The sequence below is a fragment of the Lissotriton helveticus genome, chromosome 7 (genome assembly GCF_964261635.1).
Source record: "Lissotriton helveticus chromosome 7, aLisHel1.1, whole genome shotgun sequence".
NCBI classification, from domain to species: Eukaryota; Metazoa; Chordata; class Amphibia; order Caudata; family Salamandridae; genus Lissotriton; species Lissotriton helveticus.
This window is the reverse complement of record NC_136068.1, coordinates 967,310,890-967,336,735: the sequence shown is the minus strand read 5'-3', so window position 1 is coordinate 967,336,735 and position 25,846 is coordinate 967,310,890. Positions and strand designations below refer to the sequence as shown.

Genomic DNA, 25,846 nt, shown 5'->3' with positions numbered 1-25,846 from the left:
TGCTAGACAGCGCAGCAGAAGTGAGCATAGCTCGCAAGATCCTTATGAATCATCTGGAGACAGTGGACACGAATTAATACATTCAGGTGGAAACTGCAGATACCAGAGTTAGCAAACCTCATAAAATATATGAAATAACATTGCGTATAGAGGGGGATAAGACTAGGAAAATAAGGGGTCTCTTTTGGGATAATCTCTCCAAGGGCTATGACATCCTTCTAGCTGAAAGAGACTGGCCACCAGAGTTTGTCAGGGAGTGCCCTCATGGCGAAGAAATAATTATGCCTGCCTTCTCAAATCATATTCCAATTCATAAAAAATATACACTTGCAAGAAAGTGGGCAGTAGCCCAAGCTCCTGCATTATATAAAAACCATGTGGGATGGGATGAGGACTCTCCTCCTCACAAAATCCAGTTAAAATCACAACCTACTGCACAGAGGCAGTACCCAATTAAGCAAGAAGCTAAAAAACGGGTAAAAGAGATCCTAGATCAACTTGAATACCAGGGGGTGATTGAAACTTGCACCTCACAAATGAATAATCCTTTGTTTCCTGTCTCCAAACCAGATAATTCATATCGTCTTGTTTTGGACTACAGACACCTTAACTCATGTTGCAAAACCTTTGCAGTACAAAACTCGCATAGTGCTGCACTAATGAATAACATAGTGCGCAAAAAATACAAAACAACATTAGACATCTCTAAAGGATTCTTCTGTCAAAATATAGCACCAGAGAGCAGATATTTGACCGCGTTCTCAATAAATGGCTTGCAAAAAAGTTTCTGTCGTTTGCCCCAGGGGTTCAAGAACAGCCCAGGATTATTCTCAGCAAGAGTAACAGAGTTACTACAAATATATGATGATGAAGCATTATCTTATGTCGATGACATCTATCTAACAGATGATGACTTGGATACTCACTTGAAGAGAGTGAACACCATAATACTTGGGTTCGCAGCAGAGGGTTACAAATTCAACTTTAAAAAGTCAAGAATTGCCCATCTAACTGTCCTGTTTTTAGGATATGAACTATCAAGTGAAGGCAAAAGCCTGGCTGACAATTTCCTAGAGAAATGTGCTGTAATCCAAGCACCTTGAACACAAAAAAACTTACAATCAATTCTAGGTTTCCTAAATTTCGGAAGAACTTACATTATAAATTATGCAGAGAGAGTTAAACCTCTCTATGATCTTATAAAACCAGATTTTAAAAGAATCAATTGGACTCAAAAACACACAGAAATTTTGAGATCTTTACAAACAGATATGTTAGTTAAAACAAAATTACAAACACGTGATAACACACGCAACCTTGTGATTCGAGTCATCCCAGGAAGATGCGGATTCATGTACCTAACCTCCAATGAGGGAGAGAAGGTACCAATTGCATACAAATCACACTTGTACACAGAAGCTGAAAAAAGGTTCAGCATTAAGGAAAACATTGTTCATGCGGTTCAAACAGCTGTAGCAAAGGAGAAATACCAAGCCGACGGTAGACAGGTTACAGTCAGAACAGCAGAATCAGCTTTTGAGGCATTAACAACACCATGTAATTTACCGACAACGGCACTGAATCCAGAATGGATACAATGGGTAAATTCTGTTGCTACAGACAAAGTAAAATACTATTTTGACCCGGAAATGAAAGAATTAAAATATCTAGAATATGAGAGAGAATACCCTCTGCCAATCGACATTCTGCCTTTACGACAGTACGCCTGTGTAATATATACAGACGGTCATGCTCAACCCTCAGTTTGGGGAGAGCTGGCTTACAACGCCACATGCGAAATTGTAAAAGACGTGTGGCGCGGAGGTAAATTGAGACCTCTATTTACAAAAACACACTCAGTGGAAAATAATTCAGAACAACAAACTGAAATAATAGCGTTAAAAATGGCGCTAGATAATGCCGATCGCGAATTCCCGACACTTATAGTGTGCGATTCGTATTACTGCGTCAAATCATACAATAACGATTTACCGAAATGGATTCAAAACGGTTACAAAGATGACACAGGTGCAACAATAAAGCAAAAAATGCTTTGGGAACAAGTAGTTCTTTTACAGAAAGAACTACCAAAAACTCACGTGATACATTCACTGAGTCATCGGCGTGATGGCGTTCACGTTGCAGGGAATTCATTGGCTGAGACCGCCACAGCGGTAGCAACTAAATCGGCTTCCGTAGCTACAAAGAAGCGTGCAGTAAAATACATTGACGGTGAAACTGTGCTGGCAGTAAAAACGTCATCAAAAGTCGACTGCTCAGCGCTACCGATCAATTACCCACTCAATTAGACATACATAATCGATGCAAACTCAGTCCCTTTTGCTCGAATCCCTGGAGTGGGGGATAGAGTAATTCCAAACACGGACAAGAGAGTCTTGTTAATAGTAGACGCACATATTGGCGAGGGTCTAAGACATCGCACAATCAAATAGGAGATTTCCTAGACTCGCTCCACTCAAACATCGCTGAATCAGTGATCACCTGTCCTAATTTTTCGATTTTGGGAGATGTTAATATTCACTTGGATGACCCCAGTAATACGACGGCTAGGTCCATAGTAGACGATCTGGCAGCCCTTCAAATTACTCAGAAGGGCTTCCAGCCTACCCATGAGAAAGGCCATCTCTTAGACTGGGTATTCAGCAATGACCATAGGCTAGAGGTAGGGACAGCACTGCCCCTGGCCTGGACTGACCACCTCCTGGTCCCAATACAATGGACAGCAGCTGCCCCAGCACCAGCCCTTACGCGCACTACTCAGAAAGGGAGAGAATGGTCAAAAATATCGGTAGACCAGTGGGTCGAATCTCTATCTCCAGCTCCCTCCCAAATGGGAACCGATCCCACACTACTTTATGATACCTACACTAACTGGCTGTGCACAGCTCTTGACTCTGTGTGGCACCTTTGAAAACCCTCAAAGGAAAAACCAAATCAAAGAACTCCCCATGGTACACCCCTCAACTTAAAGAGCTGAAAAGAGGTTGTAGGAAACTGGAACGCACATGGCGAGTTTCCCATAACAATTTGGACAAACTTAGCTACCAAGAAGCAATTAAAAAATATAAAACAGAAATAAGCAATTCAAAAGCCGTGTATTTTGAAAGTTTAATTGCTAGCGCCTCAAATTCATCCAGGGAAATTTTTAAAATTGCTAAATCCCTCATAGACACCCCCACTACTCCTCCTGATCCCAGCAAAATCCAACTACGCTGTGATAGTCAGGCAGAATATTTTTATAACAAAATCCAGAATATCATTGCCACATTTGAACCAGCCAAAAACCCTCCTTCAACACAGTTGGTGTCTTGCACGTTGAATGAGTTCCCTCTACTTAACGAGGAGCTATTAGACACTCTCATGCAAAAAGTTAAATCTGGCTCACCTATTGACCCGGCACCCCCTTTTCACTTACTTAAAATCAAGGAGACCATCAGTCCTATAATCCTTAAAATCTTAAACTCCTCCATTGCCACAAGCACAGTCCCAACAGCATGGAAACGTGCCCAAGTCAAAGCACTTTTAAAAAAATCCACCTTGGACCCCAATAACCTGGCCAATTATCGCCCAATCTCGCTCCTCCCCTGGATCAGTAAATTGCTGGAAAAACATATCAATGCCTCTGTTACCCAATACCTGGAACATAACCTCCTGCTCCACGACTCCCAAGCAGGCTTCCGCCCTAAATTAGGCACAGAAACGGCCCTGCTGACTGTGACGGAGCTGGCTAGGAAACAGATGGATCAAGGCGGCACTGTAGCAATTATGTTGCTAGATCTCAGTGCCGCCTTCGATACCGTCAATACTAGCATCCTCCTTGACCGCTTGCGTCATATAGGAATTTCAGGGAAGGCCATAATATGGCTTCAATCTTTTTTGGAGGAACGTTCCTTCGAGGTAGTCGAGAACGACGCCCGCTCAAAAATTTGGCCCCTTGAGCAAGGTGTACCACAGGGCTCGTCTCTGAGCCCTACCCTATTCAATGTATACCTTCAACCTCTGGCGGACATCGTGCGTTCGTTCGGCCTAGATATAGTAACCTATGCCGATGACACACAACTTGTGGTATCCATGAACCAGCTGAACACCTCTCCCCCTAATCTTATGAATTGTCTGGCAGCAATAAGTCACTGGATGACCCTCTCACACCTAAAGCTCAATGGTGAGAAGACGGAGCTTATGTTTCTGGGTAACTCACCAACCCCGAGCTTCGCGCTAGAGTGGCCCCCTAATATGGGGACCCCACCCCAACCCAAAACCCAAATAAAGAGCTTGGGCATGTGGTTGGACTCAAAGTTGGATTTTAAGCAACAAGCCACTACTCTATCTGCCACCTGTTTTGGCCTAATGCGTATGCTCAGGAAGGTGTTGCCTCTTCTTCCCTTCCAGGCACGAAGGATTATGGTGCAGGCCATTATCCTGTCCCGTCTGGACTACGGAAACTCATTGTACTTAGGAGCCCCTATTTCCACTACCAGAAGACTGCAGATTACCCAGAATGCAGCGGCTCGCCTTCTTCTCAACCTGGGCCGGCGAGACTCAGGCACAGCCGCACTCAGGAAACTGCATTGGCTGCCCATCAAAGCCAGAGTCGTGTTTAAATCTATGTGCATTATGCACAAAGCCATGTGGAAAACTGGCCCAGCCATGGTTTGCTCCTTTGCAAACCCTTACCTCCCTAAACGTAGCTTGAGATCCAGCTCAGCCTTCCTGGCTACCGTTAATAGAACTAAACGGGCAAGATGGGGAGGACGCTCCTTCTCTTGGAATGCCGCTAAGGCCTGGAACTCACTGCCTGACACCCTCCGGGGCGAGCCTAATTTATTGAAGTTCCGCAAGGAACTGAAAACGCTCCTCTTCACCTAATCTGGCTCTGTGACCTCTCCTGACTCAAACAATATAGCGCTACGAGGCCTCCGGGTAGAATGCGCTTAACAAAACCCCATTAATAATAATTAATAATAATAATAATTAAAGATTCTCTAGCAGAATTACAAACAACATACTGGTGGCCAGGAATGAGTCTGGACCAACACCTATTCGCGAGGAACTGTCCAAACTGCAACAGAGATCGCAGTGGTGAACGAAACGGTATATTACCACGGCTTTTCGCTCAATAAGGAATAGGCTACCAACATAAACACACCCAGTATGAATAATGCGTCATATTAACATGTAGAGACTATTTTCACTTATAATGTAGACCCCAACTTTCGGCTGACGTCGGAACTGTTATAAAAGATTTGCGAGTCTATAATGGCACATACGCTAGAAGCATGTTACGTTCTGACCAAAATCTTTCCTTTAGCTCTAAAACAGCTTATGGGGGGTGCCTGGCCAGAATGAACATTGCATTGCAGGACTCTTCTCACTTCCTTCCTGAGGGAAACGGGATGGTGTAAAGAAAAAACCAAGGCATAAAGCAATCTATAACAGCAAAGGTATTAGGTTCAGGAGCTGGGTGGGTCAAACATTTAATAAGTGTCCAACGTAGTCTAAATAACCTGCCAAGAAATTCTCTGAAAGGACTCAGTCCGTACGAACTATTGTTCGGGACTAGAATGTTGATCCAGGACCTTGATAGTCAGACTTCAGTGGTTAAAGATAAATGCTTTGATATCAAAGATCGTTTGGCTATTTTACAGGACTTAAATGAAACAAGAAAAGACCTGAGCAACATAAAGTTGAAACAGCAGCCAACAACCACTGAAGAAAAACCACCTGTCCCAGCAAGGCCTGTCTGGATTCCCAAAGTCGGGGATCTGGTCAGAGAGAAGATTGCGGTAAAGAAGGAATTTGGGCCTTCTTACAGAAAAGCAGTTCCTGTCTTGTCTATCAACGGGACAAGATCAGTAGTACTACCGCCCCTTGCTGGTAAAAAGGAGAACCGAGTCATATCCATCGACCTGGTTAAACCACAATCATGTGGCCGATAACAAATAGTAGGCCAAGTGGACTCCCAAGAAGTAGCAGAACACCAAAGTTTGCTACATCCACAGAGGTTCAAACTGAAAGACTGATCACATTTGAAAAATCTACAGTGAAACAACAAGGACTATGCAACAAAGCAATGGAACTTAAACCTCTTAAACCCCAAATCAAAGCTTTTCATCAAGAAACACCGACCTACGATGATGTAACTACAGCCTTTTCTGATAAAACAAAGCAAAATCCAAAAGCAAAAAGTAATCCAGAAGCAATTGGAACAATTGACAGAACGGCATCCGGCTACTTCATCAACTTCGATGATTTTTCTGAAGATCCAAGTGAACCGGAAGTACAGCCATCAACAAAAACTTTTAAAGACAAAGCAAAGGAACTTTTTCATCAACTAAAGGGAACCTATCTGATTTCTCCATGGATTGATATTTGGGTGACATTAGGTGCATTTGTCCTCATACTTTGGCTCATCATGGTACTATGCTTGGGACATTTAATTGAGGGAAAATATGCTAAAATGGACACAGCAAGCCAGAAAATCAACTTGGTCCTTAAACCACACACATCTTCACATGTCGAGAAAAGAGAACTTTCTTCAGTGAACTTCACAGCCAATCCTATACCAGGCGGTGTAGCATGGGACAATACTGATTATGAAATCTATGGCCCGGTTGAAATCCTGAAGTATCCACATCAATTTAAGATCTCGTTAAGTGACTTTGTAAAACCAAGCACATTTGCTGATGATTGGGACTTTGAAAGTATTTATGATATGATGTCTGACCTAGTAATGTCTGCTAAATTTACAGAACATTATTATTTGCAGGGTTCGTCTAATTATGATAAAATGTTCTGCTACAACCACTATGGTAACCATTATCTCCATAAATCTGCACAACCTAGAAATGTTTTAAATTATAACCAATGGGAACATTGTGCTACTCCTCCAAAGGGTAGTTCTAAAACATTTTATGATAAATATTCATATTTTTCAGGGTTTAACACAAGTAATGCAGAAACATTTTATTTCAAATTGTCGAATAAGACAGGTATGAAGACCATGCTTACAAACACGAAATTGATATATTCAGATTCATTTTTTGAGCAAATGAATGATTTTGATTTCTGGAACAATAACATTGAAGCAAAAACTGTTTGGTGTACAAAAGAATGGCAAGTACAAGGTATAGAATCATTGTTCAGAGCCTGCATGATCCCAGAACAAATTATATTTTTGAATGACACTATTCAACAAACTACCTGTCTTGGCTTAGCCAAAATCAAAGACTTAAACAAACTGTCTATTCCAAAGCCAACAACGAACAGTAATAGCTCTATAGATGTTGAGATAGACGTGAACCATATTTTAAACCAAAACAGAACACATCCTGATTGGAAACAATGGTTGATCTGGCCCACAGACACAAATAACTGTCAAGACAGATTCCTGAACAAAATACAGGGGTTCAAATTGACCAGGCCAGACCCTAGATATTCCCAAAGACAACATCCAGGGATAGTAACTACTTACAGTGTGGGCAAGCTCTGCCTTCAATGGCTACAAACATCCACACTGGCAGAAATTAAGCAACACCTAACTTTACTTCAAGAGGGTGCTGACTTGCGTGATTTCATTATGGGACCACGCAAACAGTGTCAAAAATGTTTCATAGCGGCCTCTATATATGCAGCTTACAATGAAGCTTGGAAAGAAACTCAAATTGAGACAGCAGAAAAACTACGGGAAATTGACCGTATTAATTTGGAAAAATCACTTTCTGTTGTGGACAATGGGTTAATGACTCTGTCCTCCAGAATATATTCACTGGACTTACTGATGTTACAACACGGTCAGTCCCAATTGCGTTCTATTGTACAACTTGTCTGGACGTTACAAAATCTGCGTTCAGGCTATGTGCCTTGGCGTTTAATCAACACAACGTCACTGTTTAATATCTTTAACCTTACTGATAAACAAATCAGTTTGGCACAGAAGGGTGCTGACTATACAATTCTGAGCATTGAAAAACTTGAGAGATTACCATTGACAATGTCGGAACGACCTGTCATTGAATGGATAATACATGGGATAATTAATATCCCGATAACAACTTTCCAGTTTCAATACTGCCAAAAATATATACAGGCAGGCCAGTATGAAAGGTTGGGTAAAGGGTACATTAAGTCAACATGGAACTTGCCCTATACACACACATGTGTTAGTAATAAAGGCCAGAATGTGTTTCTTAGTGGCAATAATTGTGCAAGGTCACTAAGCGGTACACTTCTGTGTCAGGGTATTAGTTTGCATGGAGCCTGTGAAGGGACTACAAATAACCTTTCATGTCACCAGCTAGGCACACCTGAAACACAAATAGAACCATTCTTTAGGAGACTCTCGAACGGGAGTTACATTCTAATTGTAGATCGCAGATGTTGCAGTCTGCTGCCCGGAAAACCTTATCTCATAACCGTGACTACGAAGGTCATGTGCTGTGAACGAGTATTGTTCCCAAACGATGCTCGAGACAGGGAGGCAAGGTTATGGCCCAGTTTGAAAATTTCTTCTATTCGAATTGATACTTTAAGCAGAATGAAGACTGTGCTCCTACAGACGCCAACCCGGTTAACGTCATCAAAAGAAACGTATGATCTCCAAGTTGCAAGGACAACTGCAGAGATTCATTCACTGTTATCAACCAATTCCCCCATACATTTCGCAGAAATACTGAGCGAAATCTTAAATATTTCTGATACAAGCGGAATCTCGAGTATATTTAAGACAGTGTTTTCGGGAGCTTTAACGCCATTCAAAGCCATCCTGGGTATTTTTCCTGATTTTGTCCATTCCATCTTTGGCGGACTTCCTCTCCTTTTGGGACTAGTGGCAGGCATCCTATTTTTGATCCTGTTACTTCGCTATGGCAAACCACGTCACAGACAAGACACCAGCGACAATGGAAGAAACGATCCTAGCCATACGCTACAGGGACCGCATAACTAAAGTCCTTGGAATAGCCCGGCTTAGAGACCTGAACATGACTTGGTTTCTTTCATTTAGACCGATGTGGCAAAGTTGTGTTATGCCTGCATTAAGGTGCTTGCTATGCGGCGAAGAATGCGTGTTGGACACCTGTCTGACACTACAATCGGATGTGCCAATGGACGCAGAGACTTTGTTGGGTCCGGTAACGGCTCATGCATTGTACTGTCCCCAGCGGCTACCAATCCTGATGACGGCATTCGTGGAGACTTCACCACTACGATTGAAGAGTTGTGAAGTACAAGATGAACGCAGCATCGATCAGGTACGACCTTCTGTCAGCTATGCTGATCGAAACATCAATGAAGGCAATCATGCTCATGAATGCATGTTAATAAATGTTTCCGAGTTAGTGGAACTTTCGCAAGAAGCAGTTGACAGTTTTTTCGAAAGTCTCAACAATATGATGTTTTCACCAGAGCAGAAAGAATGACTTTGAGCAAACTAGCACACGGCGTTCCCTACACCCTGAATTTGGCCTTCAACTTTGAAAATAAAGCAATAAGACATTTTCTCACCAGTTTTTACGGAGAGCGGGACATTTTTTTTCTTTCAATTTCCAAAAATATTTACGATTTTTTGGGACACTTATCTTCTGCTTAAAGTAAAACTATTCTTAGAGAACAAAATTTCTATTTTTAGCTACTCTAGAGACATTAGCTACCCTCTAGCATGTTCACAAGTATTTATGATTTTGTGATGAGATGGTCTCGAATTTTTTCTTCTGTATTAAGAGCCATTTCATGTGTAATTTCCGCATTTCGTTCATGCTGATTTCAAAATATGCGTATTAGATTTTGCATTATTATACTGCTTGAAGTGAATATAGTAACTATACTCATCTTTTCGTGTATTTCGCATTTCCAATTTTCAAAATGCATTTGATTGTATTTTGGGGTGGTTCGGTATACACATGCACTACTAGTTTTGTTTACTATGCCTAGATTTGTAAATATGGACATAGATTACGTGGAGTGGGTGTGATGTATTTACTATGGGTACTGTATCGATCCCCCTATTTCTGACCCTTGTCTGGTTAATAATTAACTAGCAGCCATTCAACTGCACAAAAACCCGTTATCTGATTAGCCATACAACGGCACAGAAGCCCGTTATCTGATTAGGTCATAGCGCATGCCATCTCATTAGGCAAGCACTATTTCTCCAGCCCCCTAATAGGCATACGGAGTTCTCAAAACAAATCAAACCTACAGCGACCTGGGAAATCCCCGCAGCCATTGTTTTGATTTAGCCGAGAACTTCAGTAAAGAATGTGCGAACGAGCAGTTCTTATGACATCCTTATTGACGTATTTATGTCCATCCTTACGTCAATCTCGGCACCTTTCAGGTATAAATAATACCGACATTGCCTTAAGCAAACACACGAGGTGGTGACGAGATCGGAGCAGCCAGACTTGCCGAGGAGCCCAGCTGACAGTGAAGCCCACAGACGCTGCCCCTCCTTTCTGACGCGCTGAGAAAGAGACGCTGCCTTTTCTCCTGCCGAGAAATCCAGCTCCGGCGCTTCCAGCCGCCCTTGCAGGCAGCTGGGATATCAAGCCCTGAGATAGAGATACCAGCCCTCCAGCCTTCTAAATCCCAGGTACTGAACTGAATAACCCCTTGCAGAGAATTCTTGAAGCAGACCCTTGGCAAAGCAAACTTAACTGAAACTGCTACTTATCTACTCCCGCCCACGTATTAGGCTTAGGTCAGGTACATTGGGGTAGGCGTAGTTAGAAGCACCAGTTGAGTACGATTAGTCAATGTATATATGTATGTATCTATTTTATCCATTTTAAGTATCATATGGCTAAGAAACCATATCAATGCTTTTACAGTATTATTTTATAATTCTGTTCTTACTGTATGCACTCTACTTAACAATAAGTATTGCAATAATAGCGATTCATTTCTCTTGTATGAGAAAAGAGACTGATCAATAAATAACATCTTTTATTGAACACGCCCGTCTCTTCCTTTTCTCTACAATCTGGTGAAACTAAGAATGCACTGAACTGACTGAGTAAAATAAGTTGTCTTTTTTTTTCACACGACTCTAGAGATATACTCTTGATTAGGGGAGAGCAAAGTTGTCATGTTCTATGGTTGTCAGAAACTAAATCCCTTGTCTATCCAGGGAGGTTCAACTCCTCCTTGTCTATTCGAGAAAGTTTCTAGTGAACTCTGAGCTAGCTGGCAAACACTAAACTTTAAGTCTAATATCGTCAGTAGAAGACCTAGTTAACCTCTGTCCTACGTCTATACTATTGAAGATATTATTCCAATGCGCAGAGCCTATTGGGATAATAGGAACTACACTACAGGGGCGCTGCTATTGCGATGCGCCTCCGTTTGGTCCAGTTCAAATATCTGCATAGGGTCTATTATACAAGATTACGTCTGTTTCGGGCGGGCCTGAATGCCTCACCGGTTTGTCTTCGTTGCCAGTGTGAGAAGGGGACATTCCTTCATACCGTATGGAGTTGCGAGATTGTAGTCCGTTTCTGGAGAGGGGTTTTGGCCTGTTTCGCGGAGGTGTTGGGGTGGGAGCTCCCGACCACGCCACAGTTTGCCTTATTGCATGTCATGGATGAAGTGGGAGGCAACCTATACAAGAGGCACTTGATGTTACTAGGCCTTACCACTGCTAAGAGAGACATAGCCAAAAGGTGGAAAGATCCCCGTGCCCCTAAGATGACGGTATGGAAGAGGGGCCTGGATTTCTATATGGGTCTGGAGCACCCCATTCTTTATAGCTAGGGGTTGCCCTCGGAAGCATTTTAAAATTTGGAAACGCTGGGCAGATTACAGGGGGGTGTGGTTGGAGCCTCCAGGGGAGCAGGATGATCTCCCTCAGGAGGGGTGAGGGGGGCTGTATAAGAGATTCTGGAGTGTGGTGGGGACGGGACGCATGGACTATATGTGTACGATTATATGTCTGGTGTAATACATGTTCGGTGTGGTTTTCTTTTCCTAGCTATTTTTCCCTGGTCCTATTGGAAGCTGTGCGACTGCGGGGGGGGGGGGGGGTGGGAGTTGGGGAGGTGGGGGGGAGGGGGGGGGGGGTAAAGTTGGGTGGGTTGGGGGATGATTTATGTTTTCTTTGTACTATTTGTTTATACAGTGGAAAAGTCAAATGCAAATGTTACTGTGATGTTTATTGTCACAGGCTCCCCTGGGAGTCGGGGCCCTGTGCTGAATCTGCAACTATGAAATATAGGGGGGTGGGATGCACACCATAATTCTCATACTTTCCGCCGTTTAATCCATTGTAATCCATTATAATCCAATTTGCGTGCGACTTGGCTTAGTGTTATGCCCAAATGACACGATTTAGACAACAACCCCAATGCAGGAAGACCTTTCTCCCCAAACCAATGCACAGCGAAGATTTGCCGTTATATGCGTATTCCTCTTTACTCATTCTTTGTCTTATCAGTAGCTTTTGATTTACGTTTACTTGTTGCTTTTGCTTATTTCTACAGTTTTAGTCCACAGGTGAAAATACGCTTTTTTTTACAAAGTTTCTAATGTCCCCAAAGTGCCCATCCGGACCTCAAACAGGAACACGACTGAAGCGTTTGTTCATAAAAAGCAGCTTTTATTCGCATTACAACCCAATGCATTTCAGGCTTAAATAGCCCTTCGTCAAGGGTCACTAAAAAAATCACAAATAAAGCTGTAGTCAGTACATATTAATATCAGAAGGCATTCCAAATTGATATACCACAAAATGTCACCACCAAATTTCATTGAATCTCATGCGTTCACTTGACTAACAGTTATTGTGTTTGTCACACCATGTTAACATTCTCTATATTGTATCAAACAGGTACCCACATTATGCCTCGGTAAAAGTTCCTCATGTTCTCACTCCAGTATTAACCCTCTAGTTCTGCGACTATGACAATAAAAATGTTGTTTAAAAAAAAAAAACAGAAATATAATCATGATACTTCAATATTATACAAAATTCATAGTCATGCCCAATGCATTTCGGGATGCAATCCCTTCTTCGGGGCCACTGTGCAGCAAAAAAGAAAAGGGAAATACCATAAACATTATGATTGTTGAACGATCTTACATAGCTAAATATTAATAACCAATGAGAAGGGGCATCAGAACGACCAGGGTGTTGGGCCAATGGTCAAAAAAAGGAAGTAACATGGAGGGGTAAAACTGGTGTAACTGCTCAGTCAATTGCGTAAAAATAGAAAACGCCACCAATGAAGAAAAATATACACTCTGAATGACCAAGATTCACCAAAAGCAATTGTGCCAGTGAGGTAGTGTGAAAAGAACGAAAAAAAGAAATGAAAAAGTGATAGTGAATTCATCCAGAGCCCTGCCAAAAGACGTAGAGACCACTCACATATGACCTGAAATCCGATAGAGTATCCTTTCTCTGCTGTACGAGCCTGCGGTCCCTAATGGCAAAGAAAACAATGTCTACCGGATGAGATGGCTGCCCGAAGGCCAGGCATAACTGTTACCTAGGCTTTGAACACACTGAGTGAACTTACTATGAAAAATGCTGGAGGTACAACAACTTCAGCCACGATGAAAAGAACTCGCTCTGTGTCACTGTGAGTAGAAAATGGATAATCAGCTCAAAATAATGTATTACTGGTTATGAGAAAGGCAACCATATCATCGTCCACTGTTAATCTGTTCCCTGATAAACCGATTGTGGTGAAATGAATGATGGCCCACCACTGAATGTAAGAATGGCTTCTGATAAGATCACATAAAAGTGCCGTCTTTACATGCCAAAGAAATAACTCCGCTTTGATAACCACCTCGAGAATTTCTCTGGTCAAAAAAACGTGAAACCGATTGGAAGCAGCCTTAAACCTATTTCCTGATACTTCATGTTACGTAAAGTGTATCGCCACTTCCAAACAATTCTTACCTGCCACTGAAATCCTCCAAAACGAGCAACAGTCTCCGCAATGAAGCGTGTGGCCGTTGCTGTCTGCTATTGCTAATGAACGCGGTGACGTAAATGCCGTGTCCGGGTTACAGGGTTGAAAATGGAAATGAGACTGATCTAAGCGGCCATCTTGGAGTGTGTTAACAAATCAACAGTGCATGGCGCTGAGTGTGTTATCACGACAACGATTTAACACAAGCACTGACTGATCTAAAAAATTGCACAAAATGTAGAAACAGCTGATGCACACTCTGATGTTAAATAAGAGAAGAAGCATATATCTGATGTGCTGCTCACAAATAAATAAAAAACGAACCATCACTATGCTACAGCAAGCAAGGAAGGGGACATGACCTCGAAAATAACAGAAAAGAATATGTAATCATGTGGTTGAAAATAACTACAGTGAAGATGTGAGACACGGTGTACCTAAAAAAAATGGAAAACGTAAAAAGAAGATGGAAACAATGGCCAAAGAGCTTATGGTGAAACAAAGTGAAAATATTCAACCCAATGAAGATTTCAGTACCACTACCCTTAAATAACCGATTAGTGTTCACTGCAATTGACTGAAAGTAGACACACAATCTGTCTTCACATGGAGCTGGCAAACATCCATCCAACATACAGTGATAAAAGAAACAACCAATTCAAATAGTTTAGATGAAACACAGTAGTTCAATCCTATCATTGAGCCCTCCTGGTATGAGGGTCTGTAAATGCGTAATCCACCATGCTTCCCTCTATGCTAGCAATCTATTGGTATCTTGACCTGATTCATGTGCTAACACTTCTAAAATGGTGAATTTCAATTGAGTGTTAGAATGGTGGTGTTCTGTCCAGTGTGCAGCAAAATATGACTTTGTGACTTTGCATCCCGAAATGCATTTTCAACCCGGTAAACCGGACGCGGCATTTACGTCACCGCATTCATTAGCACTATCAGACAGCAACGGCCACACGCTTCATTGCGGAGACTGTTGCTCATTTTGGAGGATTTCAGTGGCAGGTAAGAATTGTTTGGAAGTGGTGATACACTTTGCGTAACATGAAGTATCAGGAAATAGGTTTAAGGCTACTTTCAATCGGTTTCACGTTTTTTTGACTGGAGAAATTCTCGAGGTGGTTATCAAAAGCGGAGTTATTTCTTTGCCATGTAAAGACGGCACTTCTATGTGATCCTATCAGAAGCCATTCTTACATTCAGCGGTGGGCCATCATTCATTTCACAACATTCGGTTTATCAGGTAACAGATTAACAGTGGACGATGATATGGTTACCTTTCTCATAACCAGTAATACATTATTTTGAGCTGATTATCCATTTTCTACTCACAGTGACACAGAGCGAGTTCTTTTCATCGTGGCTGAAGTTGTTGTACCGCCCGCATTTTCATAGTAAGTTCACTCAGTGTGTTCACAGCTTAGGTAACAGTTATGCCTGGCCTTCGGGCAGCCTTCTCATCCAGTAGACATTGTTTTCTTTGCCATTAGGGACCGCAGTCTCGTACAGCAGAGAAAGGATACTCTATCGGATTTCAGGTCGTATGTGAGTGGTCTCTCCGTCTTTTGGCCGTGCTCTGCATTAATTCACTATCACTTTTTCATTTCTTTTTTTTGTTCTTTTCACACTACTTCACTGGCACACTTGCTTTTGGCGAGTCTTGGTCATTCAGAGTGTATATTTTTCTTCATTGGTGGCGTTTTCTATTTTTCACGCAATTGACTGTGAGCAGTTACACCAGTTTTACCCCTCCATGTTACTTCCTTTTTTTGACCACTGGCCCAACACCCTGGTCGTTCTGATGCACCTTCTCATTGGTTATTAATATTTAGCTATGTAAGATCGTTCAACAATCATAATGTTTATGGTATTTCCCTTTTCTTTTTTGCTTCACAGTGCCCCCGAAGTAGGGATTGTATCCCGAAATGCATTGGGCATGACTATTAATTTTGTATAATATTGAAGCATCATGATTATATTTGTTTGACCCATGTTTTTCTGTATACAACATAACATTTACGACAATAGTAAACAATGTGTCTTTTCTGATGCTTCAGTCTTCAATATACCCAGTATTATTCTTGTTTGTTGAATCTTATGATTAATTTCTTTGAACAAAAAAGTGGTTGAACAAAAATTTGATTGATTCATTTTCTAAGCAATCTGTTTTACAGACGTTTATAATGTAAATACTTTAATTACAGCAGTGCGCCTGGCATACTGGTGGTATTCCACCAGCTCTCTTTTCTCTGTTCCTTGGCTGGCAACCTTCCCACCAGGCAGCACGCACCTGTTGAGTAAATTTTTTACATTAGGCTTGCAGTAGATTATAGGGAGTGCACAGACCTTACCATTTTTCTTCAAAGTTCCTTATAGACCATTTTCTCTGTGATCTTACCTAGAATTGGTAGTAAGGATATAGGCCTATAGTTGGAAAGATTAGAAGGATCTATATTTTGTTTTTTCTTTAGTGGCTTTACAATGGCCAATTTCCACTCATAAGGCACTATGCCGCAGGAGAGAGAGGAATTCACAATATCATTAATCACAGGATTCACTATATCAATGATATGATGTAGTATCTTTGGGGGGCATGCATCCAATGGCGAACCTGATTTGCATGCTAAGAAGGCTTTGTGTGTCTGGGGTAGAGTGACTGTTTGAAAGGCGTGTAGTACGGGCCTATCATGCCTATGATCCAGCTCATGTTCGTTAATACATTCTGGTAAGCTTGGAGTTCCAAAATCCTTTTGAATATTCTTGATTTTTTCCTCGAAGTATGTTGCAATGTCATTGCAAAGAGTTAGTGATTATTTAACCACAGATTTCTCACTGAATCTCCTCCTCCCTGTTCCATGAACAGGTTTCTCTACTTAAATAGATAGTTAGGAATCTGCAGACTGGTTTTGACCAATCTGTTTGTCTCCGCGTGTGCAAAACTGTCAAGGAAGTAGCTGATGTCAGCACACATGGGTGGTGCCTCTGGAGGCCCTTGCACATCACATCTGGTGTGTAGCTGGCATGCAGGGGTACTACTGAAGGTTTTCCGGATCCAGTTTGACGCCTTAGGCAGTATTCAAACGGTGAGGAATCTGCAGTTACATAGAGCCTCCACCAGAAAGTTACCAAAGTTAAGTTACTTTTTTTGTCCTGACTAGATTACACTTAACATTTGTTCTTTATGGTCATGGAATGTAGCTGGTCTATCAAGACTTTTAAGCTTAAATACAGCAAAATCATTGGCATCCGACATACTCTGTCCACAAGAAACATGCTCACTAACTCCAAAAACAATCGCTGGCTTTCAAGGGGTCCACCAAGCAGCAAAGAAATAAACCATCTTTGGGAGGCAATCGAAAGGTTTGTCAATTTACCTTAATCTGAACTTGAAAATAACAATAACCTCAATTCCAACTCGAGATGAGATGCTTCAAGTACTGGTACTGTAGAGTCCCAAGACATCCACTTCCCGAATCAAGATCCTCCTGATTAACGTCTACTTTAACAGCTTTGGCTTAGCACGAGCTACAAGACTGGTCCAGCTGAGTGACAATATGGATCAAATTCTTTGTGATCATGTAAACCATGAAATAATAATCTGTGGTTACTTCAACCTGCGACACCTAGGAACATTCAACACTGACTGCCCACCTCTAAATTCCTTAAGTACACAACTAAACAAAATCTTAAGCAAACACAGACCTAAGTCCGCACAGATTATAGCTAATAACCTTGAGCCATCAACACTGCTTCTGAAAACCTTCAAGGGGATAAGCACTATCGATCATGTTTTTGCCTCTGAAAAACTCATGAACCACCTTGTGAGTTTCAAAGAGCATCCCTCAAATGATAGCTAGCACCTTCCTCTCCATACAATTATTAAATCTTCACCTAACTAAACGCAAAGGCCATGAGGTACTGGGCACCTCCCTCAATGACGAATCAGCACATTTAATTCGGAGAATAAAATGGGGTCACGTCAATCCACAGAAACTAGCATCATGGAAAGCCATTACCGGGCAGTTTCTGCAGACCCAAGTGGCAAATACTTATTAACTCACTGGGCATCTATACCCAGGGGCATCCACGAATCACTGAATTCCCCCCCCATGCCGTGGGCGACTTCAGTCAAAATCTTCTAATAAAAATCAATCTATACTGACTAGCTCACGGCTTATTCGTAAGTTGACGAAGGCACACAAGAAAACCCAGAACAAATAAGTCAAAGTTGCTCTGTAATTGGAACTTCAAGGTGCAAGAAAACAACATAAGCAATTGGAATGGCAGGGTAAAAAAGCAGCAGAGGGAACAGGATTGGCAATATGTTTATAAGATAATGAGCAAGCATAACCGATTTATGGTGGCACATCAAAAACAAAGCATGCCAGGAAGTTCTAAGGAGCAATGCCATCAATGGAGCCATGTGGACCTCGCGTTTAAAAAGCTATATGTAGTTGATTAACCAAGAGTTTTTCCACTCAAACATTAAGACCCCGTTGATGACTCCGAGGGCCGTGTCCCTATGTATACGACCAACAGCATTCAAAAAGCACCAAGTAAAACATGAGCTTCAGGTACACTTGGCCCAAATAGACTCCCTGCCCAACTGTTCAAAGAAGAAGATTTAGCACTATGGCCTGCAATACTTTCCCCATTGTTTACCATTTGCCCTAAGTTACTTCAAATGCGCGACATCTGGAGAGGATCAATACTGTATCAAATGTTTGAAGAGGGCGACAGACAGAACCCCATCAACTATCACCTGATAGCCTTATTGGATATTGAGGCCAGGATCTATGCTGCTGCTGTATATCTAAATGATCTTGAGACTTGGGCAACATCAAACCCAATAATTCCTTTCTGCCAAACAGGCTTTGGACCCAACTCTTCCACACTGGATAACATAATTACTCTATCCTATCTTATCCACCAGGCAAACAGCCGGAAATCCTCTGCTCTTCACGCATGCTTTGTGGTCTATTCGTCAGCATTCGACCTGGTGGAACGAGGTATTTTATGGAGCAAACTCCAGGTGTGGTGTATACCAAGTGGCCTACTTAATGCCATTATATCACTATATTCATCAACTTGGGTGAGGGTCAAGTTGTCAGACACTGCGTTAACCAGGAAGATCAATACTAACCAAGGGCTAAAGCAAGGCTGTATCCAATGTTGTTTAATCTATATGCGGCAGAGATGTCCCGGGCACTTAACAACACCAATCTAATCCCCCCAAAAATAGGCAAAACTAAGATCACGATACTGCAGTACGTGGATGACATTGTTCTGCTTGACAACTCAAAAATAGGAATCCAGAGAGCACTAAACTCCATTCACACATAAAACATAGCAAATAAGATGATAGTAAACGCCTCCAAAACAAAGGTGTTATCATTCATAAGGATGCTAAAACAAACAGCTGTAATTGATCTCTGGGTCCCTTAAAAAATCACAGGACCCAAATCCTATAACTACCTGGGCACATGGTTCTCAGTAAATTGCGCACTTACTAAACATGTGCCATTTAAGGACAAGGCAGTATTAATTACCACCAGGCTCTGCCAATTGCACACTTTGTTGCTGTCTGACATTGCTCGACTTTCAGCGAACACTATTAAAGCCACTTTTTTAACCCATGGCATAAGAACATGTAACAATGAAATGAACTGGATTTTTATCACCATGATTCTCCTTAAACTGGTAAGAATTGGCAAATTTTGTGAAGTAGTGCAGGATCTTCTTAAAAATACATAAAGCGCAGAGATAATCGCGGATTGATAACTCTTACTTCCTGCACTATGGACATTAGGCATTGTAAAGTCTGACCTTTTTGTAATTAAGTTTTAACAATATGTATGTATTCAATCCAATTTTTTGTGTATTTCAACTATTACTGTTTTCATGTAAATTTTACTTCGGTTTATCTACAAAGATTTTAAATAGCCAAATTACCTTGAACTTAACTAAAACTGACTGTACACCGTGAGTTTTATCTTTAGGCGCTATTTGCCAGTCACACTAGAGGGTATTGCAGGACCCATTGATTCTTTTGTCCTTTTTATAACATGTCTTTTAAATGCCTTATATTGTCATGATTTTAATTACCTACGCAGTACATTTTGTACACACTAGTTCTTTATGGTACTTTCCAACATTACTGAAATTAGTTTTTAATTCGTAACATACATTTTTTGAAGTATGTTTCATTTTAAGGTGCAAGCACAAAAAGTATTCCCTTTACTCCCACATCTGTACTTTGTACAGTGGTGCACAGACAACTTATTTATCAGAGTGATTGTTATTACGGTTTATTGAAAAAATTATCAACTTAAACAGGTCACATCAGGCTGAGGTCCGATCAACAGTGCTTCAGGCACAATAGATGTTAAAAATGCTAAAGATCAAAAGTAGAAGTAATAGCACTGCTGACATACAAGCACAATCTCTGTTTTGGTGGTGTTAAATTTGAAATATTAGCAAATATTCAAATCTAGAGGGGGAGAGTTGGGAGTTTTGGGTGTTGGTCATAGCTAGCTTTTCTGACTTTGAGAATTAGCTGGACATCAGCATATTAGTGGGTGTTAACTTCTTGGCTCACTAATAGTTCTCTGGGTTTTGTATATAAGGATTGAAGAAGATTATGAATAGCATAGGTCATTGCTATTTTTTTTATGTATTATCAATTGGTGTTTATTTTAAACTTGTCACTTTCACATTGGATTTGGAGGAAGTTACGCAGAGATAATATTTACCAAAATATGAACATGGGATGAGATATAATTGTTTTTAACTCTTTATCATTCTAAACAGAATACATTTTCTTAACCAATGTTAGGCTTCCACAAGATGAGCGGTGCCTAAAATTATTCCTTTCTAAAAGTATGGTTGTTTTATTCGGTGCCAACAATGCTTTGTTTTAACTGAATTAATTTTACTATTTCACCACTATTACAAAAAGCCAATTTTGTCTGTGAACATAATTCTTCTTTTTTGTTTTTTTTGCAGGGAAAATGTTTAAGTCTTCAGACCTTAGTCTGATAGTAGAGTTTATCCTGATGTTCTACAAAGACAAGCCTATAGACTGGTTATTAGACCATATTCTCTGGGTCAAGGTGTGCAACCCAGAGAAAGATGCTGTAAGTAATCTGTAAGCTTCGGTGTAATGTGATGGCTATCTGCAACAAAGACTTTTACTGCTGCATGATTACTTGATTGACCATGTAAGATGGCCCAAATTCTTTCATGTACCCACATTTTTTCTTGTACACAATTTTCTCTCTGACCTGGTCCCCAATCTCCGGAACGTAGGATATCAGTAAGTTCCTGTGTCCAATGAATATTCAGATCTAATTAAGTTGTAGAAAGGTTTTTCCCTTTCTGCGTAATCCAAAATGTATGACCTGACAAAATGTAAGAATCCTAAAATAGATTGTAGTCATTTAAGAGTCATCAGAGGTTTGAACAGTGCACAGTTTTCTAAAAATTGTGCTGCCAGGCTTTTCCCTTCACTTGACAATTCGTACCCTAAAAATAGGACACTGAGGTGGGCACATTTTCTTTTTTTTTTTAATGAAATTTGTACCCAGGTGGGCGAACCCAAGAATTGTGTGGTTCACCCTTGACAGGTGTTCCATTAATTTTTCGTCCGTCAGATAGATGTCATCTACATAGGACAATGCCTCCTCATCAAAATTTTAGAGTAACTGTTACCCTGGCTGAAAACAACCCTGGGATATTCTTAATCCCCTGGGGCAATCTACAAACTTGGCTTTTGGGAGCCTAGCTCTTAGAATGCTGTCAAATATCTGTCCTCAGGTGCTATATTTTGGACAAAAAAATCCATTTGAGATGTCTAGTGTTTTGTATTTTTTCTGCAAATTATTAATTGGTGCGGCACTGTGTGCATTTTGTACTGCAAATGTGCGTGTGGATGCGTTTAAATGTCTGTAATCGAAGACTAGACTATAGGAATTATCGGGTTTCATTATGGGAAACAAGGGATTATTCATAGGTGAGGTGCAATTCTCTATTTGATCTAGGATCTCCCTAATATTGCCTAATTATAATTGGGTATTGTCTGTCGTTGAAGAATTAATTTTAATGGGATTTCGTGACTCATCATCCCACACAACATGATTGCGTTAAAGTGCAGGAGCGAACACCCACTTCTGCGCATATGACTTTTTAACTGAATACAGCAGGTATAATAACTTATTCTCCCATTGGGCAATCCATTATGAGCGCAGGTGTCCAGTTCTTTTTGGCCAAAAGACTATCATAACTATACGTCTGGTTCTCCCAAAAAATTCCTTACTTGCCTGGGTATGTGCCCCTCCATTTGGAGCACATTATTTCGTATAAACTATGTGGGGCACTTCCTTTTGTATCAGGTGTTTCCACCCTGAAATGCTCATTCTGCGCTACTACCCCCAGATAATCCATCAGGTTTTGGCGAGCTATTGTGACATCTGCCGCGCTGTTCACCATAGTCACTGCCCAATCCCCGTTCAGAACCAGAGTCCTCAGTAGCCTGGCCATTTCTAATTTTAATCCCGACTACCTTCTTTTTAAATTGAGGTTTTGAAGTCTTTTGTTTGCCTTCTTGTTTAATGATGTCGTCCGAAGTGCGATATGTCACCCTTTTCGGCTTGACTCCTGAAAGGAAGATGAAAGTGTATCAGTATCCTGATACCTGTCAGGTTTTCGATTATTGTCATGGTTTCTCAGATAGTATTTTCTTTGGGTCTGTTCCTGTTGAGTAGACCCACCCATGACTGTGTTTTCATTTGTTTATTTTTTTGTTTATTAACCCATTTCTTCTTTGAAGAATCAGGTGCTTGCTTAGAGTTATCCTTTTCAGTGCTGCTCTTAACTATTGGTTTCCCAGGTCTGGCTACCTGATTATCTTTCCCAAGTGAGGCATATGTATATTCAATAATCTTGGGAAGTTCTTTCTCCTGTTGTGCAGGAATTAATTCCCTCGGGCGTATAGCCACTGCTGTTGTCTCCCCTTTTATGTTACTCAACATAATGGCTGATACCGGGGCAAAATTGCCCCTCAGTTTCATCCCCAGATCTACGGCATGCTCTGCCCCATACTCGTTCTGTATTTGCTTTAGCATATTTGGTATGACAGCTATCGAAGGGGTACCATGTGTTTTGGTATATACGGCAGCGAAGATTGTACTCCAAGTGACACAATCTTCTATGTACACCAAGTGACACAATCTTCTATCGGGGAGCCATCCCCATTGGCAAGCAAATTGTCAGTACTCTGGGTTTTTCCTGCAGGCCAGGGGAAAAACTGATTTAAGCTGTGCTGTGTTTTGTGCTATCTGGAACGGGATTTGCTCCTGGCTGGTGGGATCCTTTTCCATAACGGCATTTTAGTGTTTGTGGACAAATACTGGAACAAGCCATGTGTGGTTGTGTAGCCTGAGCAGCCCCTGCATGTTGAACTGTAACTGTTCTCCTTACGTATTGTCTAAGATTGCTGTACATTTTTAATAGATCTCTGTAAAGTTTGTGCATTCCTGCTGTTAAGGCAGCAACGTCTGGATGCGGTGTGTATGATGCTTAGACCAGCCAAGTCGCTCTTTCTCTGCTGAGCGGACCATGTTTCACATGTTCTGTGGTATGGGGTAGGGTGCCTATCGGACTAGTCGGAGGATAGTGTCCCGGCCCCTATAATTCAAGAGCCGGGCCACAATGGGCTTGGCGATGCTCTGGGGCAGGGGCCCAAGGATCTGTGTGCCCTCTCAACAAGGAATGCCTTGTAAGAATGTTGCAGTCCAAACTATTCAGGGAGGAGAGTCTCTAAGAGCAGTTCTGAGTGCCCAATGTTTTTCGATTCCGCCAGGCCTTGAATTCGCACGTTTTCCTCCGGGATCAAGCTTTTAAATCTACCTTTTTAACTGTGGCCGCCTTGAGGATCCGTTTTGTTGTTTCCAGCCGACCTGCCATGTCTTTTGTCTGGTCCTCATGTGTGGATACCCGCTCTTCCACTATGTCTAAGCAGGTGCCATACCCGTCAAGCCTCTCTCTCATTCTGTCTAACTGAGTGGCTAGGGTGTCATATCTGGCATCGATGGCCCGGAATCCTGATCGGAGCTCAGCCATGATGGCCGCTGCGCACTCGAGTGGGGGAGGTGGAGCATCCGCTTCCATCTCACTGACAGCGTCTGACCTGTACCGGTTGTTCGGGTGCGCCCGGTTTGTTGAACGTGAGTCTTCTCTGCTTGGGATTACTACAGCCCACATTTACTTCTGGGATGAATCAATGCCGAGGCACGGGGATGTGGGGCCCGCCTAGAATCTGGCCGGGGTGAGGGAGAGTGCTCCCGCTACTATAGATGGCAGGCCCAGTAGTGAGCGGTGCAGAGTACAGAACTCACCCCCGACCCCGGGACACCCTACTAATAACACCTGCCTCACGCGGCAAGACTCCACCTCCAACACTACCAGAGAGAACAACACTACCAGAGAGAACTCACGCCCCATCCCAGGGCACCCTAGTAATAACAACAGCCTCCCGCCGTGAGTCTCCACCTCTTACATGACCAGAGAGAACAAGACCCTGCTACCCTCCTCCGGCAACCTCCCGCCCTCCTCTCCCTCCCAACCCATTTCGGACGAGCTAAACACACAGCACGGGACTACCAACCCCCTCCTCAGCCCCACATGCAATTTAACATCCATGCCCCAACATAGCCCCTGCCTCCCCACACCTAGGACCCTGCCTAGATCCAGCACTGACAACCCACCCACTAAAGGGCAACCTAACAACACCAGACTCTCCTCCCCCAGGTCTAACTCTCACGCACAGAACACTCGCACTGACCTAGATTCTGAACAGCGGCTCACCCTGCTTGAAAGCCAAATTACCACCATAATCCAGGGTCTTAGCGAAATCCTTACCAACCTCGCCACTCCCACAAAACTCCACCAATACCCTTCCATCCCCTTTCTCTCTCAACTAAGGCTTCCCAGTGCTTCCCATCAGGAAGAGATCTCCTCCCCCCTCTCTCATCAGACACAGAAAACTAAAAGAACTAGAGAGGTCACTTCTGCAAGTGAAGCGGCAGCTCTCGCCTCCTCGTATGACAATCCTATTACTGCCACCCCCCAATCCAAAATACAGGTGATCACCGGACTGGGAAGAGAACAGCCCCCCGCCCCGAAATCCCCTAGACCCCGGCCACACGCATTGTCACTCTGTTAAATCATTAGGAATTGCCCTAGACTCAAAACTCAACATGGCCAATCACATCAAGAACCCTGCAAAGAGTGCCTTCATCAACTTGAAGTTACTTAACAAAATAAAACCATTCATCCCAACAAATGACCTCAAACAAGCCACCCAATCTCTGGCGTTATCCACAATGCCACCCTCACTGGTACAGCAATATCGCACCTAGCCCCCCTCAAAACCACTCTCAATGCAGCAGCCAGAATGGTCACTGGAATCAGGAAATACGATCACATCTCACCAGCACTCAGAGAACTAAAATGGCTCCCAATAGAACTGCGTGCCAGATACAGAACTGCCTGCCTCACACATAAAGCCCTTCACACAGGTAAACCTGAGTACTTGGTTGCCAAACTCAAGAGGGCTGGTCAGACAAGGACCCTCAGGAGCTCCAGTACCCTACTACTCATTCCCTTCAAAACACGCAAGCAAAAAATGCTGCACGGTCCTTCGCCAGTAATGCACCCAAAATTTGGAACGCCATTCCAGCCTACATCAGGACCATCCCGTCCTTCACAAAATTAAAAAACAACTTAAAATCCTGTTCCTCAACCGCTCCCTCCCGAATGGATAACCACCATCTACATGCTTTTCCCTCCTAGTCATCTCTTCCTGACATTGTAGCTCTAAGACTTTCCTACTCCTTGCTACT

At 42.2% G+C, this 25,846-nt stretch overlaps 1 protein-coding gene across 1 annotated transcript in view; it reads left to right on the top strand.

Moving 5' to 3' along the window:
• Positions 1 to 25,846, top strand: part of MGAT4B (alpha-1,3-mannosyl-glycoprotein 4-beta-N-acetylglucosaminyltransferase B) — a 1,462,166-nt gene that overhangs the window by 1,039,509 nt on the left and 396,811 nt on the right. The window contains exon 9 of the mRNA XM_078653536.1: positions 20,952 to 21,082. Within this exon, the coding sequence (XP_078509662.1) occupies positions 20,952 to 21,082 (131 nt within the window). The remainder of the gene's footprint in view (positions 1 to 20,951; positions 21,083 to 25,846) is intronic.